General features: G+C 39.3%; 1 protein-coding gene across 1 annotated transcript in view; it reads left to right on the forward strand.

Annotated features, from left to right (window-relative positions):
- Nucleotides 1–25,627, forward strand: part of LOC124619319 (protein turtle-like) — a 906,568-nt gene that overhangs the window by 823,992 nt on the left and 56,949 nt on the right. Inside the window, exons 12-13 of the mRNA XM_047145628.1 lie at nucleotides 21,488–21,660; nucleotides 24,444–24,512. Of these exons, the coding sequence (XP_047001584.1) occupies nucleotides 21,488–21,660; nucleotides 24,444–24,512 (242 nt within the window). The remainder of the gene's footprint in view (nucleotides 1–21,487; nucleotides 21,661–24,443; nucleotides 24,513–25,627) is intronic.

Consider the following 25,627-nt stretch of genomic DNA (forward strand, 5'->3'; position numbering starts at 1 on the left):
CGCTCCCGCGCTCAGCCGAGTTGCGGAGCGCCTCTATCGCCGTTTGCGCGTACTGTCGTGGCGGCACTGTTAAATATCATGGCACTGTCACAACACTTTTCCCACCTTGGGAAAAAAAAAAACACTCACTTCCTTGGAGATATGGACAATGCGGAGACATCCATGGCCTCTTGTGAGGCCCCGAGAAGATCCCGCGGAGAGACACGAGAGTATGATCGAAAATGTCCAGGACGGAAGCTCGTGCGTGGAACGTGCCTCCTGGACGAGATGATGGGTGAAAACTCCGGAGCAGCATCCATAGGTGTCGTGGCCCTGGGGGTGTGCTCCAGTGAGATGGGTCCCGGAGAAGGCGGCGTCGCGACTGGGGCCGGTTCCGGCGTACTCGGAAGAGGTAGCGACGTCGGCTGCATCAACACGTACGGTAGAGCGGCAGCAGCGACAGGACTGGCTTCTCGGGCTGGTGGAGGCGAAGGAAGGGGCGGTGGCACCGGCGTGGCCACCACTCGTGGGCGCATCTGGTCATAATGGTGAACAACCATGCCGTCGTCCATACGTATTTCACAGAGCCGGCGGCCGCGAAGAGCCTTGACCACCCCTGAAATCCATTTAGGGCAAGATCCATACCCTCGTGCCCACACGTCGGCGCCCACCGAGTATTTTCCCACACTAGGGGACACAGCACAAGGCCTGACAGGGCGAAGCAGGTGCAGTAGAGTGTGCGGTTGGTGGCCATGCAAGAGTTCAGCAGGGCTGCGATCACCCAGAGGCGTGAAGCGATAAGAACTCAGAAATTGCAGCAGAGCGTCATCCGTGGAAAAATCACTAAGGAATTTTTTCATTTGGCTTTTGAAAGTGCGGACAAGGCACTCGACCTCCCCATTCGATTGCGGATGGAAGGGCAGTGTTGTAACATGATGAATCCCTTGTCCAGTACAAAAATCACGGAAAGCCTGTGAAGAGAACTGAGGGCCATTGTCCATGACGATCGTGGGTGGAAGACCTTCTAGCGCAAAGATTTTGGACAAAGCCAGTGTCGTCGCCGCAGTGGTGGGCGACGGACATCGAACAACAAACGGAAACTTCGAGAAGGTGTCAATCAATAGTAGCCAATAAGTACCGAGGAAGGGGCCGGCAAAGTCAGCGTGCACCCGTTCCCATGGCTGCGCCGGATCAGGCCACGGAGAGGGTTATTGTACGAGGTGCAGCCAGTTGTTGAGCACACTGACCACATGCAGCAACCATGTGGGCGATGTCCGAATCAATACCGGGCCAATAAATGTGCCTGTGGGCCAGGGACTTAGTCCGAGAAATCCCCCAATGGCCTTCATGCAACAGTTTGAGAACATCTTTGCGAAGAGAGGCTGGCACCATGACCCGTGGAGATGCACCATCCGTGGCCAGAAGAACAATACCATCATGAACAGACAGATGAAAGCGCAAGGCATGGTAGTTGTGAAGGGGATCCGATGCCCAGCCCCTGGTCCTGTCTGGCCAATCCCGTTGAACAAAACCGATCACCTGACGCAGGACCGGGTCCTGCGCAGTAGCCGACGAGACCTGCGAACCTGTAAGTGGAAAACCCTCGACCGCACGACGTTCTTCCTCATCAATGTGGAAACAGATTAGTTCATCATGATCGAAAACCAGGTTGGGTCCCATTGGCAACCGCAACAATGCGTCAGCATTGGCGTGCTGGGCCGTGGGGCGATAGTGAATCTCATAGTGAAAATGAGACAAGTATAAGGCCCAACGTTGCAGGCGGTGAGCTGCCTTATCCGGAAGCAATGCCGATGGGCTGAACAGAGAGACCAGCGGCTTGTGGTCAGTGATGAGGTGAAACCTAGAACCATACAAAAAAACGCTGAACTTTTTTAGAGCATAAATGATAGTGAGCGCCTCCTTTTCGATTTGAAAGTAAAGCCATTGTGCATCATTGAGGGTCTTGGAAGCATAGGCGATGGGTCGTTCCAACCCATCCTCATACAGCCCCTAGGCCATACTGTGACGCGTCAGTCGCCAGAACCAAGTGCTGACCCGGACGGAATGTGGCAAGACAAGGCGCTGACTGCAAATGAGCCTTCAGACGGACAAAAGCCTGCTCACACTCATCGGACCAACAGAAAGGGACGTTTTTGTGTAATAGCTGATGCAGAGGATGAGCTACCACCGCCGCAGATGGAATGAATTTGTGATAATAAGCAATCTAGCCTAGAAACGCGTGAAGGTCTTTGACCGTAGACGGCCGTGGTAGAGCGTTAATGGCCGCAATGTGCTGACGTAGAGGACGTATACCCTCACGGGACAAGTGGAAACCAAGATACACAATGGAGGGTTGGAAGAACTGTGACTTGTCCAGATTGCACTTCAACCCAGCCGAATGCAAAACCCGAAACAGTGAACGCAAATTGCGAAGGTGCTCCTCAGTGGAGGCCCCTGTGACAACAATGTCATCCAGATAGTTTATGCAGCCAGGAACGGAAGCCGTGAGCTGTTCCAAAAACCGCTGAAAAATGGCCGGCACGCTAGCGATGCCAAATGGTAACCGCTGGTACTGATACAACCCACAAGGAGTGTTGATGACGAGAAATTCCTTGGAAGAAGCATCCAACGGCAACTGATGGTATGCCTCCGATAAGTCAAGTTTGGAAAAGAACTGGCCCCCAGCGAGCTTGGTAAATAACTCCTCAGGACGGGGAAGAGGATAAGTGTCAATGAGGCTCTGAGCGTTGACGGTGGCTTTAAAATCACCACACAATCGCAGACTCCCATTTGGTTTAGAAACCACCACGATTGGCGATGCCCATTCACTGGAGGTAACAGGAAGGAGAATCCCTGAAGCTGTTAACCTGTCTATCTCAGCCTTATCAGGTGCACGCAACGCCACCGGAATAGGACGTGCCTGGAAAAACTTAGGGCGAGCTGTAGGTTTAAGAGTAATGTGGGCTTCAAAATCCTTGGCACGACCCAGACCAGCAGAGAACACGGACGAAAATTCAGAACACAATCCATCCAGCTGTTGATACGGAATATCCTCAGATATGAGGTGCACATCATCATCAATGGAGAACCCGAACAACTGGAAAGCATCATAACCGAACAGGTTTTCAGTGCCCACATGATCCACCACATAAAATGTGAGGGGCCTAACAACAGACTTGTAGGCAGTGGAAGCATCAAACTGGCCAATGATAGGAATTTTCTGTTTATTATAAGTTCTCAGATTTCGTGTAACTGGAGACAAGGGAGGGGAGCCCAACTCCAAATACGTGCGAGAATTAATGAGAGTTACTGCAGAGCCAGTGCCCACTTGCATGCGAATGTCTTTATCCAAAACACGAACAGTAACAAACAACTTATTTGTTTGAGAAAGCACACAGTTAACATCCATGTCCGATGCCTCATCCTCGTCGACAGGAACTTTAGGGGACTGACACACAGAAGCAATGTGGCCTTTTTTCCTACATGAATTACACGTGGCCCAATGTTTTGGACACGTGGCCCTGTCATGCTGTACAAAACAACGTGGACAAGAAGGAAGTGCGGAACGAACCTGCTTCTGTGGTTGCTGTTTTCGCTGTGAGCGTTGCGGCCGAACGGGATGTTGTTTATGCGAGTGAACCGCTGCCACATCTTCGTTCTCCTGTGAAACAGGCAAATTGTCCATGTCAAAAGTTGACTGTACAGCGCCTACATCACACCACGCGTCTATTTGCGCGCCAGCAGCGTGAGACACTTCAAAGGATTGAGCGATGCTTAGAACTTCCGACAACGACGGGTTTGGCAGTTGTAGGGCATGTTGCCGAACTTCTTTATCAGGCACAAGCCATAGAATAGCATCCCTAACCATTGAATCAGCATAAGACTCATGATGAGTGTCTGTGACAAACTGACATTTCCTACTCAGACCGTGTAGTTCCGCCACCCAAGCCTGGTAAGATTGATGGGGCTGTTTACGACACCGGTAGAACACCACGTCAGTGGCAACAACGTGGGTGTTTTTGCGGTAATAGTTAGACAATAAGTCACACATTTCTTGGAAGGACAGGGAGGCAGGTTCCCGCAGAGGGGTAACTGAGATAGCAGCTGATAGATCTGTGGGGAAATCCAAGATAGAAATAACGACTTACACGTAGGAGCGTTGACAATGCCGAAAGCCAAGAAGTGTTGCCGCAAACACTTCTCATAATCCTCCCAGTCTTCAGCGGCCTCGTCGTAAGGAGGGAATGGAGGCGGGGAAGAGGAAGACAGACGATGAGTAAGTGACGTCGACAACGCTTGAATAGCAGCCGTCAGCTGTGTTTGTTGTTCAATGAGCGCTTGCATAAGCTGTTCCATGTCTGCCCCGTCACGAACACACAATCCACAACGCAGTGAAAATATCCGACCTCATCATCAAAAAGTGTTATAACCTTTAATCACCAATAATTGCGTGGATATTCAAACACACTCACTTATGAACAATAGCTGGTTACATGATAACAATGCAGTATCTCTCATTCGACTGCCATGCCGTGACATGCGGCCGGCACCGTTCGTAGCTAGGTGGCGCTCCTGCGCTCAGCCGAGTTGCGGAGCGCCTCTATCGCCGTTTGCGCGTACTGTCATGGCGGCACTGTTAAATGTCGTGGCACTGTCACAACAAATCTAAAACACTATCATGGATAGAACATTGCCACTTTCATGGTGTCTTCTCATGTGTGCTCTGAATCATTGAAACTAACATTGTCAAAGATCTTTTATCTTCACCTTCAAGTGGGTGTACCTCCACTGAAATGCATTTTTGACCATATGTCCACATGTCCTTTCTTTGCTCTTTATCCTCTGAGGAATCATTTCCTGCAGTTTGTCCCCAGTTTGCAAAATCATGAAAATACTCAGATATTCAAAAGAAAGCAATAGAGTATCTTATTGACCACCCCTTCTGTAGCTTATCAAAAACTTTGACTCAGGAATGTAAAGTCTGCTTTACTCTATAACATTCATGTAAAGGAAGTCTTGACTTCGTCAGTAAGAAGAAAGCTAATAATGTTCTGTGTGAAGTTACATAAATTCTTTGTTTGAAGTTCTGGATAAACAGCAGCTGAGCAGTAAAAGAAGACAAGGGTAGACTTTCACTTCAAAATAGCTTATTTTCTCCTAAAATACATAAACAAATATAAAGTAATCCAGAAGTAACAATTGTGGATAGGATAGATTGCTACTCACTATAAAGATGACACATTGAGTTGCAGACAGACGCAACGAAAAGATTGTTCACATTAAGCTTTCAGCCAAAGCCTTCATCAGAAAAGGAAAACATACATGCATTCACACTAACAAGCATACCTCACACAGAAATGTCTGCCATCTCTGGCTGCTCAAGCCAGACTCCTGAATGCCTGTATGTTTCTCTTTTAAGGTGAAGGCTTTGGCTGTAAGTTTAATGTGTAACTGTCTTTTCATTGTGCCTGTCTGCAACTCAGCTTGTCATCTTTACAGCGATCAGCAATCTATCCTTTCCACAGCTGTTGATATTTCAACCTGAACTTCCCATTCTGTGATTAATCCAGAAGTAATTCACATAATTATCTGTTACCATTAGTCATGATTTATTGTTAGTGTATTGTACAGAAGAACCCTGTTGCTTCTTCTTCTTAATGCATAACTTGACTCGTTTCACATTCCTGAATGCTCTCCCTCATGATGGCGTTTAAAGAATGTAATGTGTGAATGAATGAATGAATGAATTGAACAACTAGTAAGTCACAGTATTAAGCAGAAAATGCAAACATTTTCATTTAAGAGTACATTTAAAATGCAGAAACATTTTTTCCAAATAACTAATTCTAAATCTACTTTTAACGCAAAACAAATGACCAGTTATATGTGTAATTTGTGTGGTGAGAGCAGGTGTAAAATTTAAACTGTAATAATGAAAAATGTGATTCTTATCTGTGTAGTGGTCAAATTAATTTCGTAGAGAAAAATAATGTTTGGTTTTCATCAGTTTACATCATAGCTCTATGGACAGCTGTAGAAAGAGAGAAATAAATTGACCAAACTGTTACAGAAAAAGCTTTGTAGCCATGAGATCATCAGATTCAATTTGACAATATTATGAAAAATGTTAGACTGCTGCTCACAATAAAGAGGAGACTTTGAGTCAAGGACATGCACAACAAAATGACTCCTAAACATATGAGCTTTCAACCAAAAGGTCTTCTTCTAATGTGGAAAAGACACACGCATTCATGCAAGCACAAGACACACACACACACACACACACACACACACACACACACACACACACACACACACACCACTGTCTCTTGCCGCTGAGACTGTGGACTCTGTGGCCAGAGACAGTGATCAAGAGTGTGTGTGTGTGTGTGTGTGTGTGTGTGTGTGTGTGTGTGTGTGTGTGTGTGTGTGTGCGTGTTTTCTGCATTAGAAGACAACCTTTTGGCTGTTGTAGTCAGAGGGAGGAGCATATGAAACTCTATGTTAACTGGCTTCTGGGACTGAAAAAAATGTTTACCTGTCATCCACTGTTGGATGGGAACCCTAACAGACGACAGCAATTGATAACAGCTAGTTGTGCGTAAGTTTTGAAAATGTAATTTCATGCCTGTGGCATGGGAGCAGATGGAAATGAAATTTTGCTTCAGTCAGCAATGAGCCAGTGTATGATTAGTCCTGCATAGAAGCTAAAAAGTCCCTTAAAGATGCCCTCCAGATGAGACAGTGTTTTGTGTTTCTCCAAGAAAAATGTAGTCCATTGCACAATAGCCCAGAATATTTGAATAAGAGATGGTGTTCTGAAATGAACTGGTATTCTTTAGTACCTTTCTGTGATTGTAAATTTAATTTTATGTATACAGACTGAAACGGGGAGTGAAAATTTGTACCAAGGCCAGGAATCAAACCCGGGTCTCCTGCTTATTAGGCAGGTGCATTAGCCTCTAAACCATTTTGGCACAGCATTTCACACAACTGCTGCCACAGTCTACTTTAAATTCCCACTTACAAATGAACAGAATTACTGAGGCTGTCCACGTTCTGGAACAGCACCTCAGCATCGAACAGAAATGGGGGATCCAGCCTGAAACCCAGGTCCAGTGATTACTATGGCACGCCCTGCTCCTTGATCCAAATTCTCACTGCTGCCCCAGTTTACTTTAAATTCCCCCTTACACATGAACAGAATGGGAATTTAAAGTAGACTGGGGTGGCAGTGAGAATATGGACTGAGGAGGGAGGCCTGCCAGAATAATTCATCCAGTTGTGTGAACCGCTGTGCCAGTGCGGCTTAGTGGCTAATGTACCTGCCTAGTAAGCAGAAGACCTGGGTTTGATTCCCGGCCTTGGTACAAATTTTCACTCCACACTTCAATCTGTATATATAAAATTATATCTGTATGAGACCAGTAAAGTCTCTAAAATTGTGTCATTTCATTTGTATAAAATTAATGTACTCACATGTAAATTTTGTTGTTTTTTTATTGTTCTGACCAAAAGTACAAATAATAACCTCTTGAGGGAAGTCATTATCCTGCATATGTTGTTTTATTTTGAAATAACCACTTCACAACATCATGACTAGCATTTATCTAATTCCACCTCCTTGGGCATTATTTAGCTTTATCGCTTTACAAAAATTGTAATACATATAGTGTAATACACTGCCAAAAAAAACTAGGGGGACATGACTTTGGGCTTCTGCCATACTCCATTTAGCAATAACTGAGGACTGGTGTATTACGAAATTATACCTTTATCTTTCACAAATTAAATACACAGCAAAACATCATTACCTTCTTGTTCATTTACATAACAATAACTGAAATGTCCACCAGGTGTCAAAAACAAAGTGGAAACAATAATTCATTCCATCATTGTGGGTACTTTTCATTAGAGTGTGAGAGTGTCACTCAGGTGTATACCCTTCTTGAGAATTTATAACCACCTGAAACCTATCTGCATTGCTCCACATAAGTCTGTGGAGGTCACCCAATGTTATCCAGTCCAGTTCTTGAATGACAGCCCTTGAGAGTTCTCGGAGAGTCTGTGGTGTGGTGGAAACAGGACATCCACGAACATGTCTGTCAAGCACATCTCACACATGCTCTATGGCATTTAGGTCAGAAATCACTGCTGGCCATTCCACTATTTCAATGTCCATGTTTCCAAGACATCCCTGGTGACTCCTGCTACATGGATCCTGGCGTTAATTGTGCATGATAAGGAATTCAGGGTCACCACCATATGCAACAATTACCATGTGGTTCCACAGTATCTGTACAGAGCAATGCCTGCTGCTAAGGTGACCATGGACAACAAGAAGATCCATATGACTGTCGACCATGATGGCTTCCCACACCATCACAGAACCTCGGCTGAATCTTTCAATTTCCTAGACAACATTTGACAATTATCGCTTATTATGGCATCTCTATACAGAACTTAGCCATTACCTTGCATCACAGGAAATCTGGACTTGTCTGTGAATAACACATTTTGCAAGTAACAAAGTTGCCAGTTGACATGGGAAAGGCAAATCAGAAGGCAAGTTATGAGATATTGTTGTGTCAAGCGGGATGCCGCAACAGGACATCTAGATCATAAGGTTCTTCCTTGTAACCTGTTTCTTGCAGTTTTATCAGACATGTTGGCTTCAGTGACTCTCCTGTGATCATCTTGCATGCTCTGTCAGTAGCCATCGAAGCTGCAATGCAGAGGTGACCAAGTATCGGCCTTCCCATGGGGCTATGATGTGTTAGCAGCCTTGTCCAACTCACCTTGTGTATTGATGTGTCTCCTTGTAGCATGTCCACGACCCATGGATGACAAATGGAGAGACACTTGCTTCTGCAGCAGCACAAGGGAAAATCCATCCTTCGTGTAGCAAACAGACTGCCCTTGCAATTTATGCTGCATTAAGATATCACATTGCATGTGCGTGGTTGAATACAATATCCAAAAATGACAAACGCCATTTGTGTACCTCACTAGAGAACATCAGGACTTCCTTTTGAGGGACTGCCTGATGCTGTAATGCATAACACAGCCAATGGATGGCTAGTGACAGTAGCTTTTGCATACGTTAATAGTGAAGATGTTAGAGTATGTAATAAGACCGCAGGTACCACTTGCATCAAAATAGATTTAACATACTGGATGTTGATACATGTGTTCCCTTAATTCTTTTGAGCAATGTATATTTCGCACATCTGTGTGGAGGTAGCAATGTGTGATGGTGTCGCTAATAGCGGTTTCGCACAACTATAGCAGTTACAGGCATAACTATCTCAGTCATGAAAACTGGGTGCAAAAATGAAAAAATGCAACCTCTTTGCAGGTTTTGTCACTGTTCCAGCTTAAAACACTTTAAAATGTGTTAGTATAACATTTTAAATCCCCATAACATGGAGAGGAGAAAAAATTCTTATTCCATAACCACTGTAGATAAATTTTTTTGCAAACATTCCAGTTTAAATAATTTGGCTCAGGGTGTGAACTACTTCAATATATCTGCCACAATTGCAGGTAGCCATTGAGCTATTTCCAGTGTCACAACATGACTGAAATAATAGGCCTCTTTCCAGTTCACAAAACCCTAAGTATATAAATTGCAGTGACCACAAATGTCATTATCTTATCTGGACTCGCTAACAACCACAAAGTTCTGTTCTCTGCATTACTTCACCCAGCCATGGAAATAGTTTGCTTGGATCATAATTGCGGCCTCTCACCATACTGTGTAATGTGTGATTTTTAAAACAGAACAGTATTATGGACAGCCCATGTAGAGTGACTGTATATACCAGAATCTAAGATGTACTTTTTTCCATTTTTTTCTGGATCCAAAACACTGTCTGTGGCTTAGAATCGAGTGCAAAGCAAATGGAAGTTCTGAAAAATGGTACTAGGAGCTGCCATGACTAACTTTTGTCATCGTATGTAAGCACCACTATACAGGCACAATGATAAATACTAGCACCAAAATTTCTGCACTCGTAAAAGAAGAGGTACTTTTCTTTCTTCGAGTTTCAACCTTGAATTTTAATACATTAGCCTATGAAGGAAATAGAAATTCAGTATTACTCATCTTCGAATGTAAGCTGCCTTTCAGATATTCATAGCAACAAAAATAAACTTCTTGAAGTAAATATCAACAATGCAGAAGTCTTTAGGATACTTGCATTGTTTCATTGAATTTTGTGAAGTGCTGGTGTTGGTGAATCATAATGAAGCATTCTCATTATAGTGAGAAATTCAAGAATGAAGTTATTTCTTTTGCCGAAAAAAGTTCTAATTATGCTGCAGGTCTGTGATACAGGACTGATGAGAGCAACTTCATATGATGACGATTGTAGAGAGACAAATTATTTGAAAGTTTCAGTAGCAGGGAAGCATTTAGTGGGAAGCAATGTGGCTGATTACGTGCTCTTGAAGTAATTTTAAATGAGTTTGCTAAGATACAGCGTCAGAAGTGCCTGCCTGTGAATGCTGAAATTTTAAAAATTATGGAACAGGAAATTACTAGAATGCAAACAATCAAAAGCGTCAGAGATGAACTTCAGTTGTGCAGAAGCTGCTAAAAATTATGATGAAAAACATGTGGAATTTCAGCACTTAATAATCAGGCAGCGCACTGAAAACCAGGATAGGTAATGCTGACCAAACTCTTGTATATTTTGACATGCCATCAAATTATACAGTTGACATCAGAAGAAGGAAAGATATGACTATTCTTATATCAGCAAGTGGGAAACAGCGGATGTCAGTCATGCTTGCTTGCACAGCAGATGGACATAAAATACTCCCATTCATAGTTTTAAAGCAAAAGGCTTCATCAAAATTGGAAGTGTTTCCAGAAGTTTTAACTGTACAGGCAGGGAAAGTGGTAGGTTTTCAGAGGACATGGTATTGGAACGCAGGCTGTGCAACACCTGCAGTAAAATGAAAATTATTGGAAATCAAAATGAACTTGGCAGTAATTCCAGGCAAGATGATGCCAATTCTGAAACAACTGGACATCTGAATAAACCATTTAATGACAAGCTTAAATGAATTTACATCAACTGGGTTTCAAAATGACAGACAACTTACACCAACAGGACATGTAAAATGTGCAAGTTTGTCCCAAGTGTGCCGTTAGATTGATGATGGTTGGAAGTGTGTTCCAAATCAGACTGTGCAACAAGCATTTATGTTCAATATCGAATACACTAGATGGTATGGAGGATGATGCTCTGTATGAGGAACTGAGCAACAGGAATGAGTAATAGTGATTCAGAATTATATAATTGACATTTTAAACATTTCGTAAAATTTTGTTATAAATCTAATAAAATTTTGTTTTATATTTCCTATTTTAATTTGTAATTTACTTTCATTATTATTTTGCAAGTGTTGCTAGTCATACATTTGAAGTGTTGCTAGTCATACATTTGAAGTCTTCACTAAAATTCTACTATAGAAAGCAGATTGGGAAGCCTGTGTTTACAATTTTCATCTATATGGCCGATACTATATCTTCCTACCACTGAAAAGAGATGGTTCTTGTGAATCGTCTATCACATACTCTCTTTGCCATAAGAATAATATTAATGTAAACATTATGACATGTATTCTTTCATGTTAGCTGTTACCTCATTTAAATCCTGTCTGCCTACTAGACTCAAGGGAGGCAATGGCAAATGTGGAAGAATATACACATCATGAATATACACATACATTCATATTGTTCATATTCTGAACAGTGTACAGTCAGAAATGAAGCATAGTTACTCAGTTCTAATATTGGTTTTTAAATCTTCTACAACTATAAAATCAGTGCAGACAAGTTATGTGGTTTTAAATGTATGAAAGAGTAAATTAGTCTACAAAATAACATTTCTTAAGCTCAACTGCTGAGCTTATAACTTGAACCCAACTACACATTCTATGTGATTTTTGTCTCGTGTTAGAATGAACCAACTTTGTTTCTGTTTTGAAGTATGACATACAACTCTTTTTCCACTTTAATTTCTAGTCTCATTTTTCATGTCTTGGATCTGGGTCCTCCCCCCCCTCCCGAAGTCTCATTTTCGGGTGCAGCTTAGCTTATTAAAATGTGGTTTGGATTTGAGTAAATACGTTAGGAGGTAATTGAAAGGCAAACAAGAAAGTAATATAGAATACTTCGAAAACATGCTTCGTAAATTTACAGTATAGAGATGAAGTCTGATACTTACCTTCTGCAATACAAGATTCATTGACTATTCTATGATTCGTCACTGTTATTAGTTACTTCTGCATATCTGATCACTATGACTGACTTTGGTAATCTTTGCTGGTGTGTTACCTCTCTGTTGATGAGGTGGGGATTTCCTGTAGGTCTTCCTTGCTTTTATAGTAATTTTCTCTTCTCTGCACAATTCTGTACTTTATCACACTTGACATGTTTGTTTCTGATGGAAACCATCAAGCCAACATAGTATATGAGGGGACTGCAGCAAGTAAGGTACACATTTGTATGGCTGATGAAGTAACTTTTATTGAATGCTGCACTACACATTAAAGTGATACATATACATGACATTATTTTTCAACGTAGTCACCAAGTCTCTGTAAACAATAGTCAGTATGTTCTATCAGTCATTCAGTTCTTCAACGATTGAAATCCAATCCTCACTCAGATAACTTTTCAAGAACCACTGTGTAAATATCTTCATCATTGGAAAACCGTGATTGCTGCTTATTAGTTCCTCGCTTGCAAGGACATTGTCGTCACTGGTCGATGTTGACGGCCGTCCTCCCCGATCAAAATTACCCATGTCTGTATGACTTTGTTGCAACTGTTGGCACCATTTCACTGTGCCTGGCTGAGACATTGTGTGTGATCCATTTAAAGCTGGAATATCGCTGTGAATCTGTGTGCAATTTAGACATTTTGCCCAAAAAAATCATACTGTCCCACATAATTCAACTTTAGAGTATGTTTCCAGTTTTGTGCCATTTCAGTCCCACACACTGATGCGCCTGTTGACCTTTCTGGATAGCCGTGCCTGTTAAACTGCCACTTCCAGGATGGGGAGGTGTCCTGGCCCTGAATCAAATCTACCTCGTGAACTAATGATGGGGATTGGTGTGCCGGCCAGCCTGGATGTGGTTTTTAGACAGCTTCCCACATTCCACTAGGTGAATACCAGGCTGGTTCCAAAGTCTCACATCAGCTACATGATTCACAAACATTTAGAAAACTTTTGCTCTGTTCCACATGAATAACACTACACTCAGACATCTGGAGTTCACATATTCCATCCTGGTGGGATAACAGGGTGGGGAAGTGCATCCAACCACCTCTTAAATTAGTCAAGCCAAATCCTTTAATAAATCATGCCGGCCCTATTCGGAGGTGGGGCATAGGCACAAGAAAAAGAAGACTGTTATCGGTATCACAGCAGAACTGTGCCTGCAGGACATCCAGAAAATGTACTCTCTTCTAATAATGCACAACTCTAGTTGCATAGTGATTTCAGTGTGAGGCAACATGCATAACATAATTTTGGAGGTCCCACGTAATACTTTTTCTGTCAGTTAATTCTGTATTGAGAGTTATTTATCTACTCAGATATCAAACCCTTTGATTTTTATATCAAAACACAGTGAATAAATGTATGAAAAGCTTCATGGAAGTCAAGAGAGACCTCATTTAACTTCCTGACATGTCTGTAAACATCTGAATATCAGGACTGAAGATACTGAAATATATTTCATACTGTGTGGAACTCTTGCAAATATCAACGGAAAAACTGTCTAACCCTAAAAAAAAATTATGATAAAGAATTGTACAGCAAATTGGCATTAACTGCTGATGTTCCTTGCAAATAAAGGACTTGGGCTCTGACGCCTTCACCTTAAACATGCTGCTAAAATAATAATATGCAATAAACCAAGATCAGTTTTTTCTACATTTTATATGAAACTCAATTGAAAATCCTAATGAGACATAGTGGCCATACTCATGTAATAATTTTAATTAATTATCTATTCCAGATGTAGGCTGTGGTTTTGATACTTGGAAATGCTGCAAATCTGTTGTTACCAATATATTCAAGTTCTCAAGAACAAGAGATCTCTGGAGATTTTTCCTCCTTTTCAATCATGTCTTTCATAATGTACATTTTTGCCAGTTCTACATGATTTACAAATTGTGAAAACTGTATATAACGTACAAATTGTGAAAACCGCCAAAATGCACATCAAGCAGCAGCACTAAAATTTGTCTAAAATTACATACTTTATCAAGCAAATACCATTACAAAGTGAGAATCTTGTTAACAATAAAGCAGCAGTACGTTTTCATGCCTTTATTTCATCTAACTGTTTGTGCAACCCTTACTGGGTGGTGATATTTATGTTAGCATATTTTAGTACGCTCTTGCTAACAAGACATTTACAAATCCTTTACTACAGAGAATAGAACTGCTAACGTGAGAAACAAAAACATATTTTCAACACTATGATGTTGATTAATGGAATTGGAAAACAAAAAACAACAAAGGAATGAAACTAGATAAGCACTATTGTATAAAAAAAAGTGCTATGTGCTGACAGCCAGACTGTAACAACTATTTCAAAAGAAAAATTACAAGTAAATATTTTAAATTACATCAAATTGGCCAAAATTATAATTTCAAAATGTTTTTGCAAAAGACAAAAGTAATGCCATTCCGAGGGAAAACAAGAGGCCCAGTCAAAAATAGTGATAGAAAACAAAATCATCAAGCAAATAGATAATTTCATCTACTTGGGCTGTGACATTTCTTTTGACTATGATAAAGATATAAAGAATAAAACCACAAAACTTCATGGTCTGAATGGAACAATAAAAAAAATATTAAACAAAAATACAACCCAAGAAACGCATCTGAAATTCTGTAAAACTGTAGCTGTTCCGTGTCTACTTTGTGGATCTGAGGGTTGGATAGCAAACAAGGAAGACATAAATCAAAAAGTGATGTCTGAAATTAAATTCGTCAGATCATTTAAAGATGTAAACTAGAAAATATAATAAGGCATGAAGATACTACAAATTAGCTTAAAATATTTGCAGTAACAGAGAAAATTGAAACATATATGCAGAAATGGAAGCAACATGTAGACAGAATGCAACAAGACAGACATCCTATAAAAGTTTCGCAATATATAGCCAAAGGTGTAAGGGATGTAGGCCTGCCTAGGAAGTGATGGAGCTAAGACGCTGAAGTTAGAACGGATTCATCAAACCTAATATAACAATATGGATTAATGATGCATCAAAACATATTAGAGATACAGATGGATTCAGGGGTCAAGGTTTAGTCACTTGTGATGATTCTTCTTCCTTGTAAACAATTGAAGATAAAGCTCCATTTATTCTGCTCATCAGGCCATTTGGTACCGGACAGCCATAATGTAATCCTCTGCTGATGGTGTCATTCGGATGCAGCACGGAGGGGTGTGGGGTCAGGACTCCTCTCTCCCAGCCTTCTAGAAGCCTATAAGAGCTGTAATACATAGAATCCATACCCTGCAAAACACTGCTAGATGAAACCAACCAGTATTTCAAGATACAGCCTTATGGCTAGCTAGTAGCTGTTTGAATGACATCAATTGATATTAAGAGTTCCAACAAGTAGACTACCATTATTTAAATCCATGTGAAAAATATTCTAAACACATCTCAATAACATCAATTCTGTAATACATTATTTTAATATTTCTTTCAGCTAACCCTGGTCAGTTCTCTACAGGATTGTGTTGCAACACTAAAATAGTGAACGAGATCAAAACACATCTTTCAACTTTTATTTAACAATAACAAAGTAATTTTTAACATCTTCCTGCCAAATTTCTTGAAACTTCTTAATTTCTTCTACTTTTGTTGATAGTATACGGCAATTGGCTGAATTTTCCACACTTTGTGGAAATTTCATGAAATATATCTGGAGCAGTGGGAAGAATGAGTTGACCTCTTTGTAACTGCTTTTTTAAGAATATTGTTGTTTTATAATTATGAAAATAAAATTATAAATAAAGGTACTTTTATTGCATCTTGTTTTGGTCAACAGTTACAGTCTCAAATGATGTATGCATTGTCAGAAAGGTATCCACACTGGACATTGTAACTTAACTTATCAGTCATATTCATGTGTTGCTGTTGTTACTCACCTCATCAGTGAGTGCATGTTCTCAATCAGGTTGCATCATTGTGGTCGTACTAAAGAAGAGATTTTTCACATTCTGAAGAATTGGGGTATTGAATCAGAATGTGTCATACCAGATTAAAATGGCAGTGTTGTGCCAGCGACAACTGATAATGAAAATAGGAAGTGTTTATGTCAGCAGGTACCTCTACATCTCAGTTCTTTCCACAACAATTGCAGGAGTCATCTGGCACAGCAGTGTAGGTGGCAGCTAGAATTGGAATGGAGTGTCGCTGACACACCATCACCTGGAAGAAGAGCTGCTTTGGACACCCTCAAAGAGAAAGAATTTATCAAATTCCTCCCCTTTGATGAGAATTCATCCTTAACTCATTAAATTCCAGCTGAAAAGTTGATTCTTATCTTTTAAGTATGGAACAAGTTTGTGCAAAACTCCTTCCTCTGTTAGTACCTTGGATAAAATACTACAGTTGATGAACAGTTACTTCCAAACAAAAATTATGCACATTTAGCCAGTTTATGCCAGACAAACCTGACAGATGTGGTGAACTCAAATATTTGGTACTTTCAGATGTGTCAAGGTAAATCTGCAATGGTTTGCAAAGAAAAAGTCTGACAAGTCAACCAGTCTTTGTGAGAGTGTATTGTTTCTTGCTTCATGGACCCAGTTCTAAACAAAGAAAGGAATGTGACAACAGGCAGTTCATTCACATCCATTCAGCTAGCCAAGAGACTTCAGCAGAAGAGTAGTGGGAACAATGAACAAGATTTGCTAAAAGCCTCCCATTTCTGTGAAGAAGCTGACTTATCTTCCGCCATCACCTTGGAAAAGACTGACACACCAGACTGCACCCTCACAATGTACCAAGAATAGAAGAATAAGAATGGCATTATTCGCAGCATGCTTCACCTTGAAGCAGCAGTGAGCAAAGAAGGGAAGAAGAAACCAAAACCTGTTACCTTTTATAATGGTACAGTGTGTGGCATGGTCTTTGTTGACCAAATGATTCATAAATATTTAACTAAGGCTGCTTGCAGGAGATGGCCGATACATGTCTTTTACAATATCCTAGACTTGGCCGCAATAAATCTGTGAATTATTTACAATCAGATAACCAAAAATAACCTGAAGGGAAGACATTCATTCTTCAGATGGTAAATGAACTTACCATTGGAAAACTACAAAGAGTTGCGCCAGTGCAAGAAAACTAATGACATGATGAAATGCCTGTAGCATCAGACAAATCAAAAAAGCAAAAGAAGTGTCAAATTGGACTGTGCAAAGAAAAGAAGACCAACAAAATCAGTAAAAAATACAAAAAAGCCATCTGCAGAAAATGAGTATCAAAAAGTTCTACTGCTCATAGTTTAATTTCAATACTTAAACAACTGAAATAAATGAAGAAACGTTAGGTACTTTAGGAAATAGGTCATTTTTCTAGGAAGATCAGTTGAAAAAATACAGATCTAACTTTAATCATGCTGTGGATTTTAAGTGCATATTTCATTCCAGTGCAAATCAACCATTCCCATTGTTCTGTTGTACAGAGAACCCGTGGTACAGTCTACCATATATAATTTTGGTATCATCTGTCTAAGTATAAATATTCTCAAATAACTGACAGAAAATAAATTAAAATGTATGCTCAACTGGAATTCAAAACCAGAACCTTTGTTTTTGGGGGAGGGAGAGAGGGGTAGGCAGTGTGCTACCTTCCCAAGAAACTAACAGTTGAATCATTAACTTACATTAAACATACTGAAAGTGTAATTTTATGTATGTTTTATTGATTTTCTTCCTTACATTTGTTTACAGGCTTCTTGATTTTTTTCATTCCTTCCTTTGCCTGAAGTATTGTATGTTTTTAGGGGAAAACATGTGACTTCTTTTAGCCTGCAGGGTACTTGGCAGTACCTGTGTTTATGTCAATAGCACCAAAACCAGTGGAATACTAGGAAGTGTAAAATGCCGATATCCCAAAAATATTCCAATATAGCTACAATAATTTCATACAAAACTTACTCTTTCTGTGTGGCAAATGGGTTAAAATCTCAATCAGTTATTTAGGGTGCCACTGTCTGTGGGTGACAACCAAGAGGGCCTTGCTATGAAAAGAAATGGCACCCCAGACCGTCACTCCTGGTCTCCTGGTTGTCATGCCATGCGGTGGTTGACAGTCAGGTTGGTGTCCCACCACTGTCTGGAATGTCTCCAGACATGTCTTCGCTCATCATCTGGGCTCAGTTCAAAGTGGGACTCATCACTGAAGACAATTCTACTCCAGTCGGTGAGATTTCATGCCAGAGACATGTCTGGAGATGCCCCGGACAATGATGGGATACCAACCTGACTGTTGTACACCATACAGACTGACAAACAGGGGTGCCATTTCTTTGCATGTAGGACCCATTTGATTGTTACCAAAGAATCCTACAGGACAGTGGTACCTAGACAATATTGTACAACATGTGTTGTTGCCCTTTGTGGCAAGCCATCCGGGGCTTACATTCAGTAAGATAATGCCCACCCACATTTGGTGAGAGTTTCTACTGCTTGTCTTCATGCTTGCCAAGCTCTGTCTTGGGCATTAAGGTTGCCAGATCTCTTCTCAATTGAGATCATTGGGAATGTTATGGGCAGGTACAATCGAATGCACCAATTGGACAGAATCTGGCATGATATCCCTCAGAAGGACATCCAACAACTCTGTCAATCAATGCAAAGTGAAGCTGAATAACTTCTTTTGTAAGGGCCAGAGATGGATCAACACATTACTGATGTGCTCAGTTTATGAAGCTCTTCCTTTCGAATAAGTCATCAGTTTTTTTCTGAAGTTATAATCACTTGTTTGTCTCTACATGTACATCACATCTAACAATTTCTGTCCCATTTGGATAAGTCCTTTGTGGTGCATCTTTATTTTTGTCTTACAGTGTATTACATTATCTTGATCTAGTGTAGCAGTTCTCAGCTTTTATGAGACCATTACCCCCTCCCCCATTGCAATCAGATATAAGTAAGCACCCCCCCCCCCCCCCCCATCCCTCACCGCTCAGTCCCAACCTTCTATAACAGTAGTACCTGACTAGTTACTGCTTATTCTAATAATATCTTTTTACAGTATAATGAAACCAGTCCAATTCCATCATGAGAAATACCTACAACTACTACTCAGAAAGGAAAGTGAACTATCAACGTTGAGGATAGACACTTATTACAAAAGATGCTTCCTTTGCATCACTCCTATCCATAGTGACATTTGCTTCAGTCACACCTTGCACCCCCATTTAAATTCAACCAAATTAAAATGTATACCTAGGGCTACTGTTGTGAATGGCTTAATTGTGAACTCCTTGTTTCGGAAGTAGCAGTTGTTGGAAGACCTCAGGTTGCCAGTGCTTTGTGACCAATGCCACTAATAATAATAATAATAATACAGTAATAATACAGTGTAGGACTAAAGAGTGCTGTAATAGTCATTAAATAGTTTTTGCTGTGTTATGCTGTTATTTCATTTATTGTTGTGAAGTGAATACTGAAGCAATTTCTGGTCTATTGTGGGATTCACCTACAGTTCATAGAAGTCATTTTTATGAGATGTTGAAACATATATGATGTATATGTCTTTATATTACTGGGACAGATGCATGATGCGAAGTACAAAGTGTGTATGTATTGGGTAGACTATGTGAGGTAGCAGTAATCTCCATATCATTATGCCATGGGTTAATGCTGTAATTTTAAAGAAAAATGTGAATATTGGTTACTTATGTAATCAGTAGTACAGTCTTACAAAATATGATAGTAGTAAGGATCTTTTTTTTAAAAAAAAAAAAAAAAGAAAGTTTTGTGGACAAAACACAATTGGGGCCTTTTGTTTTTAACCATCATAAATGACATTTTACCCCTCAGACGGTAATAACCCCCTGGGTTGGGAAGCACTAATCTAGTGGATAATGTCAGAAGCTCCAAAAAGCTGTTTGCAGATGATGCTGTTGGCTACAGAAATGTTGCAGTGCTGTAAGACTATAGCAGAATGCAGGAAGACCATCAGCAATCAACAATTGGTGCAGGTCCGGCAGTTGGCTCTGAATATAAATCCATGTAACATATTGTGTATAAATTGGTGAAGAACTCTATTACTGTTCAGGTACACTAATGGTGAAAAATCATTGTAAACAGCAACAACTGTAAAATACCTAGGAGTAACCACCCAAACTAATCTAAAGTGGAATGACCACATAAAGTTAGTTATAGAGAAAGTAGATTTATGGGATGAATCATACTGAAATTAAAGAAGTTGCTTACAAAAAATCATTTGACCAATTCTTGAGTATTTCTCATTAGTCTACAATCCATATCAGGTTGGGTTAATTGGAGAAGTAGAGAATATCCAGTGAAGAGTGACAGATTTCACCACGGATTAATTTAGTAAGCACGACGACATTTAAGCAATGGTCAACAAATTCCAGTGGTAGATGCCACAAAAAGATAAATGTTGTGCATCATGGAGAGATTACTCTTGAAATTCTGAGATCATGTATTCCAAGAAGAGCCACGCAGCATACTGCTTCACACCAAAGGTGTTTTGTGAAATTATCATACCAGAAAACTAGAAAAATTAGGTCTCATATGAAGGATGACCAACAGGTACTCTTCCCATGCATTATTTACAAATGGAATAGGCAACAGGGGAATCGATGATAATGCTAGAAGCACCCTCCACAACACACTGTAAGATGGCGTGCAGGGCACAGATGCAGATTAATAAATCTGCAAACAAGGCCATCTCAAAAGTAAAAACTTCGTATTTTGTGAGGTCCACCAAGTTCTAAAGCAGTGGATATTTCTATGATTTGATGCAGCAGTAATTAAGTTTAACTTCCATTTGATAAATGACAGCAATTACATGCTTCTCCTGACTTACTTTGCAGTTATTGAAAGCAAGTGAAGACAGACCTAATTTTCATTAAGTGTGGTGACTCATTCTAATGACAATGGATTCCTAAAAATTCATTTGTGTTTTCAAACTGTATGTAATCAAAGGATTACTTATTCAGACCAACATGCTGTATTCAACCAAAGCAATGTATTCACAAGCAAGGAGAGAGAAAAAGAAACTACAAAATAATTGTGATTATTGGATTCACTATCGCTTGCAAACTGTACAGTCATTCTTTGTGATTCAACATTCTGCAGACACATTTATATTTTAAGCTTTAAAATTATGTAATATCTATTATGTATGTATCTGCTTGACATTTAAATGTATACCAAGAAAATGCTCTGTTAACTGCATCCCTTATTACAGGTATCGTGAATCTGGCTTCTCAGATTGGAACACAATACCTGTGACACCCTCTGGGAGCACTCAGGTCACGATCAATAGCTTAACTCCGGGCACAACGTATGAATTCCAGGTAGTGGGCAAAAATGAACTTGGAGATGGAATGTTTAGCAAAGTTATCACTGTCAGGACACTTGGTTAGTATCCATAGTACAGTTCCAAAAGTAAATTATACTTATTAAAAATTATATACTAATAAAAAGAAATCATTAAAATTGTCATTCTGTCTTTAAAAATTCTTACCTGAGGGAACACTAAGATTGCTATATCTGCATGTACTGTGAAATCCAAGCATGCATTAACACTCACTCACATTATTTTTAACTTGAAACGTGTGGGAACATTTTCTGCTGTGATAATTTTGCAGTTACATTTGTCACACTTTAATGACAATGGATACTGTTAATAACATTTTAGTGTAATTAATCTTTTTTGAGTGACTTGTGTAATAGTTTGGAAGTATTTTCTAACCATTTTAAGAGGTACACCCACTTTTCAGATAAGAATAAACTACAAACTAAGGGAACAAACAACAGTAAATTTTGAATAAAAATATTTTAAGTGTTAAACTGCATCATTGTAAAGCAGTAAGCAAGTACACAACTGGCATTCTGACCACCTTTTCAGCGGCCTTCTTCAGGCTGTCTGGACATCATTTTATACTGAGGCTGCCTAACAATCAAAATGTTTTTATTCCAATTGACACTCTCCATGAATGTTTATGAGTAACAAACATTGCAGTACTGCTGAAATTCAGAATGGTTATTAATGCCAAATTTTATAAGATGTTAAACATATTCTGACAATATAAATTGATATATTGTGCAGTATTTCCACTACTTTAATGCTGCTATATAATATTGCATAAATGGAATTAGCCACTTGCTAGGAGTTGTGAAATGTCATATTAGGTAGTATTTAGATCTTAATCAGTTCCAACACTATGACTCACAGTATATAATTAGAGAGACATAACCAAAAGTGTAATTATTTGTGGTATTGTAAATTTAACTGGCCTAGGTTACACAGCACACTAATATGTGGAACAAATAAACTTCTTCTTTGAGAAACTGATGCCATTTAGGATAATTTGAAATTATGTCCCAGTGACCTACATTTCTCTTTAATCTGAGATGGATACATGCCCTCAACGATTTCTCACACAAGGAAAAGGTGAGTTATATTCAGATCTTTACTTGCAGTGATGAAAATATTCTCTGCAACAGGAGAATCATTCATTTCTCATGACAGATATCCCAGTGAATACTGTATCAAAACATGTGATATTGCAAGGCTACAGAATTTCCTAGTTTTATTAAGGTCCTCACACATGAGCAATGGATCAGAAAAATCTGTCTACTAATCACAAATTTGTGGGCAAATCAAAGATTGCAGTGCTCAGTTGCTGATGGCTTTTAATTCTCAAGCAGACTGATGAGTTAAATGCAATGAAATATTATTGCTTGGCTGTGACACATTTGTTTCGATATTAAGTGAGGTTAAGTGGTTTCCACTGTGCCTATGTGGCATATGAACCTTACATAAAAATTTATAATTATTCAAGGAGGGTGAACTAGTCTAAAAGGTGAAGTTTAAGGGGGAGTTGTCACTTACATTAAAAAGAAATACAAACGTAAAACATTCATTCTCTTATGTTTTGGTGTCAGCAGCATTTTTAATCTTGTGCTGTAGAAATACAAAATCATGGGAAGTTCATAGTAACAATCACAATATACCAGCCTCCAGCTGCTGATTTTTTTATTATTTATGAAACAACTAGGTGTGTTATTAAGAGGCAATATTAAATGTACATTTTAATTTAAATGTGTACTGCACATCTACTCTATGGCTGTACTTAAATGTCATTTCATATAGTTTCTCCTTCATGCTTTTACAAGACTAATGGAAACCAGCAGAAATGCTATTGATAACACTTTTTTTTTTTAAGTCGAAATACACAGATCAGCTACCACTGCTGTTAAACATAGCAGTTGATTGTACATAGCAGAACCTCTTGACAACATTGTTGTTCAAAATACTGACTGAAATTGCTTGTTAAATAACCTTGTGTGGTGGGATTGAAGTGAGCAGTTGATTGCAGGCAATTTCAAAGTGATCCATTTACTCATGCGTGGGGCCCTACAGACACATGGAATGCTAAATGTTACGACTACTAACAACTTAACAAAGTAGCACAAATTTGTAATGGCTCACTGACATTAAATTTGATTTCTTAAACACATGCGGCTTAAGCTTTCTTATCTCTACCTTCGTTGTTCATGTGCTGCTCACAATTGGAAAAAATATGCAATAAAGAAAAACTGAGTGGGGCAGCTGCAATCATTCTCTAGTTCCTCTTAATGGTACTTACACATTTGTATAAAAAAATGTAGTATCATTTCAGTTGAGATTTATGACTGAAATGTGTCACTACTACAATTATTTATGAAATGAATACTAAGAATGTTTGCATGTTACTTTGCATAAGTGTAATTCAGCAATACTGCTATTAAATGACAACAATGTCAGCTAAAAGTAAGGTGATTTTCTTTTAAACTGTCTGCATTTGAGAGGCAGCTTTTGAGTGACATAATAAACATTCACATTTATTCAGTTATTTCCTTATTTATACTATTAACTGTTTCTTTAACTATTTCAGCCATGAGATTGAAAAAGCTAACACTGATAAATCTTTCATTTTACTAAATATGCTACAGTCTATCCATTTTAGTATGTATCAGTAAAATAATCAACTCAGATTTCAAGTATGTTGTCTTTTGAAACTCCAGTATCATCAGCACTACTTGTAAAAATATTAATGATAATTATGTTTGTAGTGAAACTAAATATTTTAGTTTATCTCCATAGATTGATTTTTTCTGTACTCTGACTGTCTTCTCATTTCCTTCAAATGATGCAGATCAGGGCATACCAACTATACGTGTAAATCAAATATCAGGAACAGACTTTCCATTTTCTCCACCTTCTGGTAAGGATCTATATGAGTATTGTAAGATAGTTACCTCTTTGTAGATGCATATTTCTGTGAGCATGTGCAGCATTCATTGTATGTTTTGTATGCATGTCGTAGTTGCAGTGGATGAGTGAAAACCATAATGTTCATTATGATACATACATTATTTCTCTTTATGCTTATCTGTAGGAGCTGCTAAATATGTACCTTTTTAAAAAAATTACATGAATTAAACCACACTCTTCACCATATAAGAATTTTTTTATCAGCATTTCACTATATTGCACACAAATGGCCAGAAACTATCTAATTTGTCATTTAAGAGGAAGAGAACAAGAGGGGTTAGATTTCAAGAACCATTTATTGTGCTAGATAGTATATGAGGGCATAGAACAGATAGGAGTAGAATACAGCATTATGGGAGAATATGGGCTTGGTAGAAGGAATGAGAGAGGAAAGAGACTAGTAGAGTTTGCCATAAACACCAGCTAGCAATAGCAAATACACTATTCGTAATTCACAGGAGGAGGAGTTATGGTTGGAAAAGACCTGGAGACATGGGAAGATATCAATTGGAGTACTGTACTGTGAGACAGAGCTTCAGAAAGCAGATATTGGATTGTAAGGCAAGTGCAGGAGCAGATATAGTCCCAAATTACATTTTCATAATGAGGAACTGTGGATTGAAATTTAAGACAATCATCTTGAAGAATCAATGTGGAAAGAAGTAGGATACTGAAATACTGAGGAATGACAAGATGTGTTTGAAGTTATATGAGGCTGTAGATACTATGATAATGAATAAAACAGCAGACTGTTCAGTTGAAGAGGAATGGACATCTCTAAAGGTGCAATCACAGAATTTGTGCAAATATTGGTGTAAGGAAGGTAACAATGAAGAAACCATGGGAAACAGAAGAAATACTTCGACTGATTGATGACATGAAATAGCAGACTAGCACATGAAAGGAGGGGAGGGCATCTTTGGCTAAAAGAAGTCTGCTGGTATCATCATTGACCTTATTTTGAGGAATAAAATTCTGAAAATGTACATCTGGAGCAAAACATTGTGCAGAAGTGAATCAAGGATTGTAAGAAAAACCAGAAAAGGAGACAATTAAAATGTACAA

This window comes from Schistocerca americana, chromosome 6 (assembly GCF_021461395.2).
Source record: "Schistocerca americana isolate TAMUIC-IGC-003095 chromosome 6, iqSchAmer2.1, whole genome shotgun sequence".
NCBI classification, from domain to species: Eukaryota; Metazoa; Arthropoda; class Insecta; order Orthoptera; family Acrididae; genus Schistocerca; species Schistocerca americana.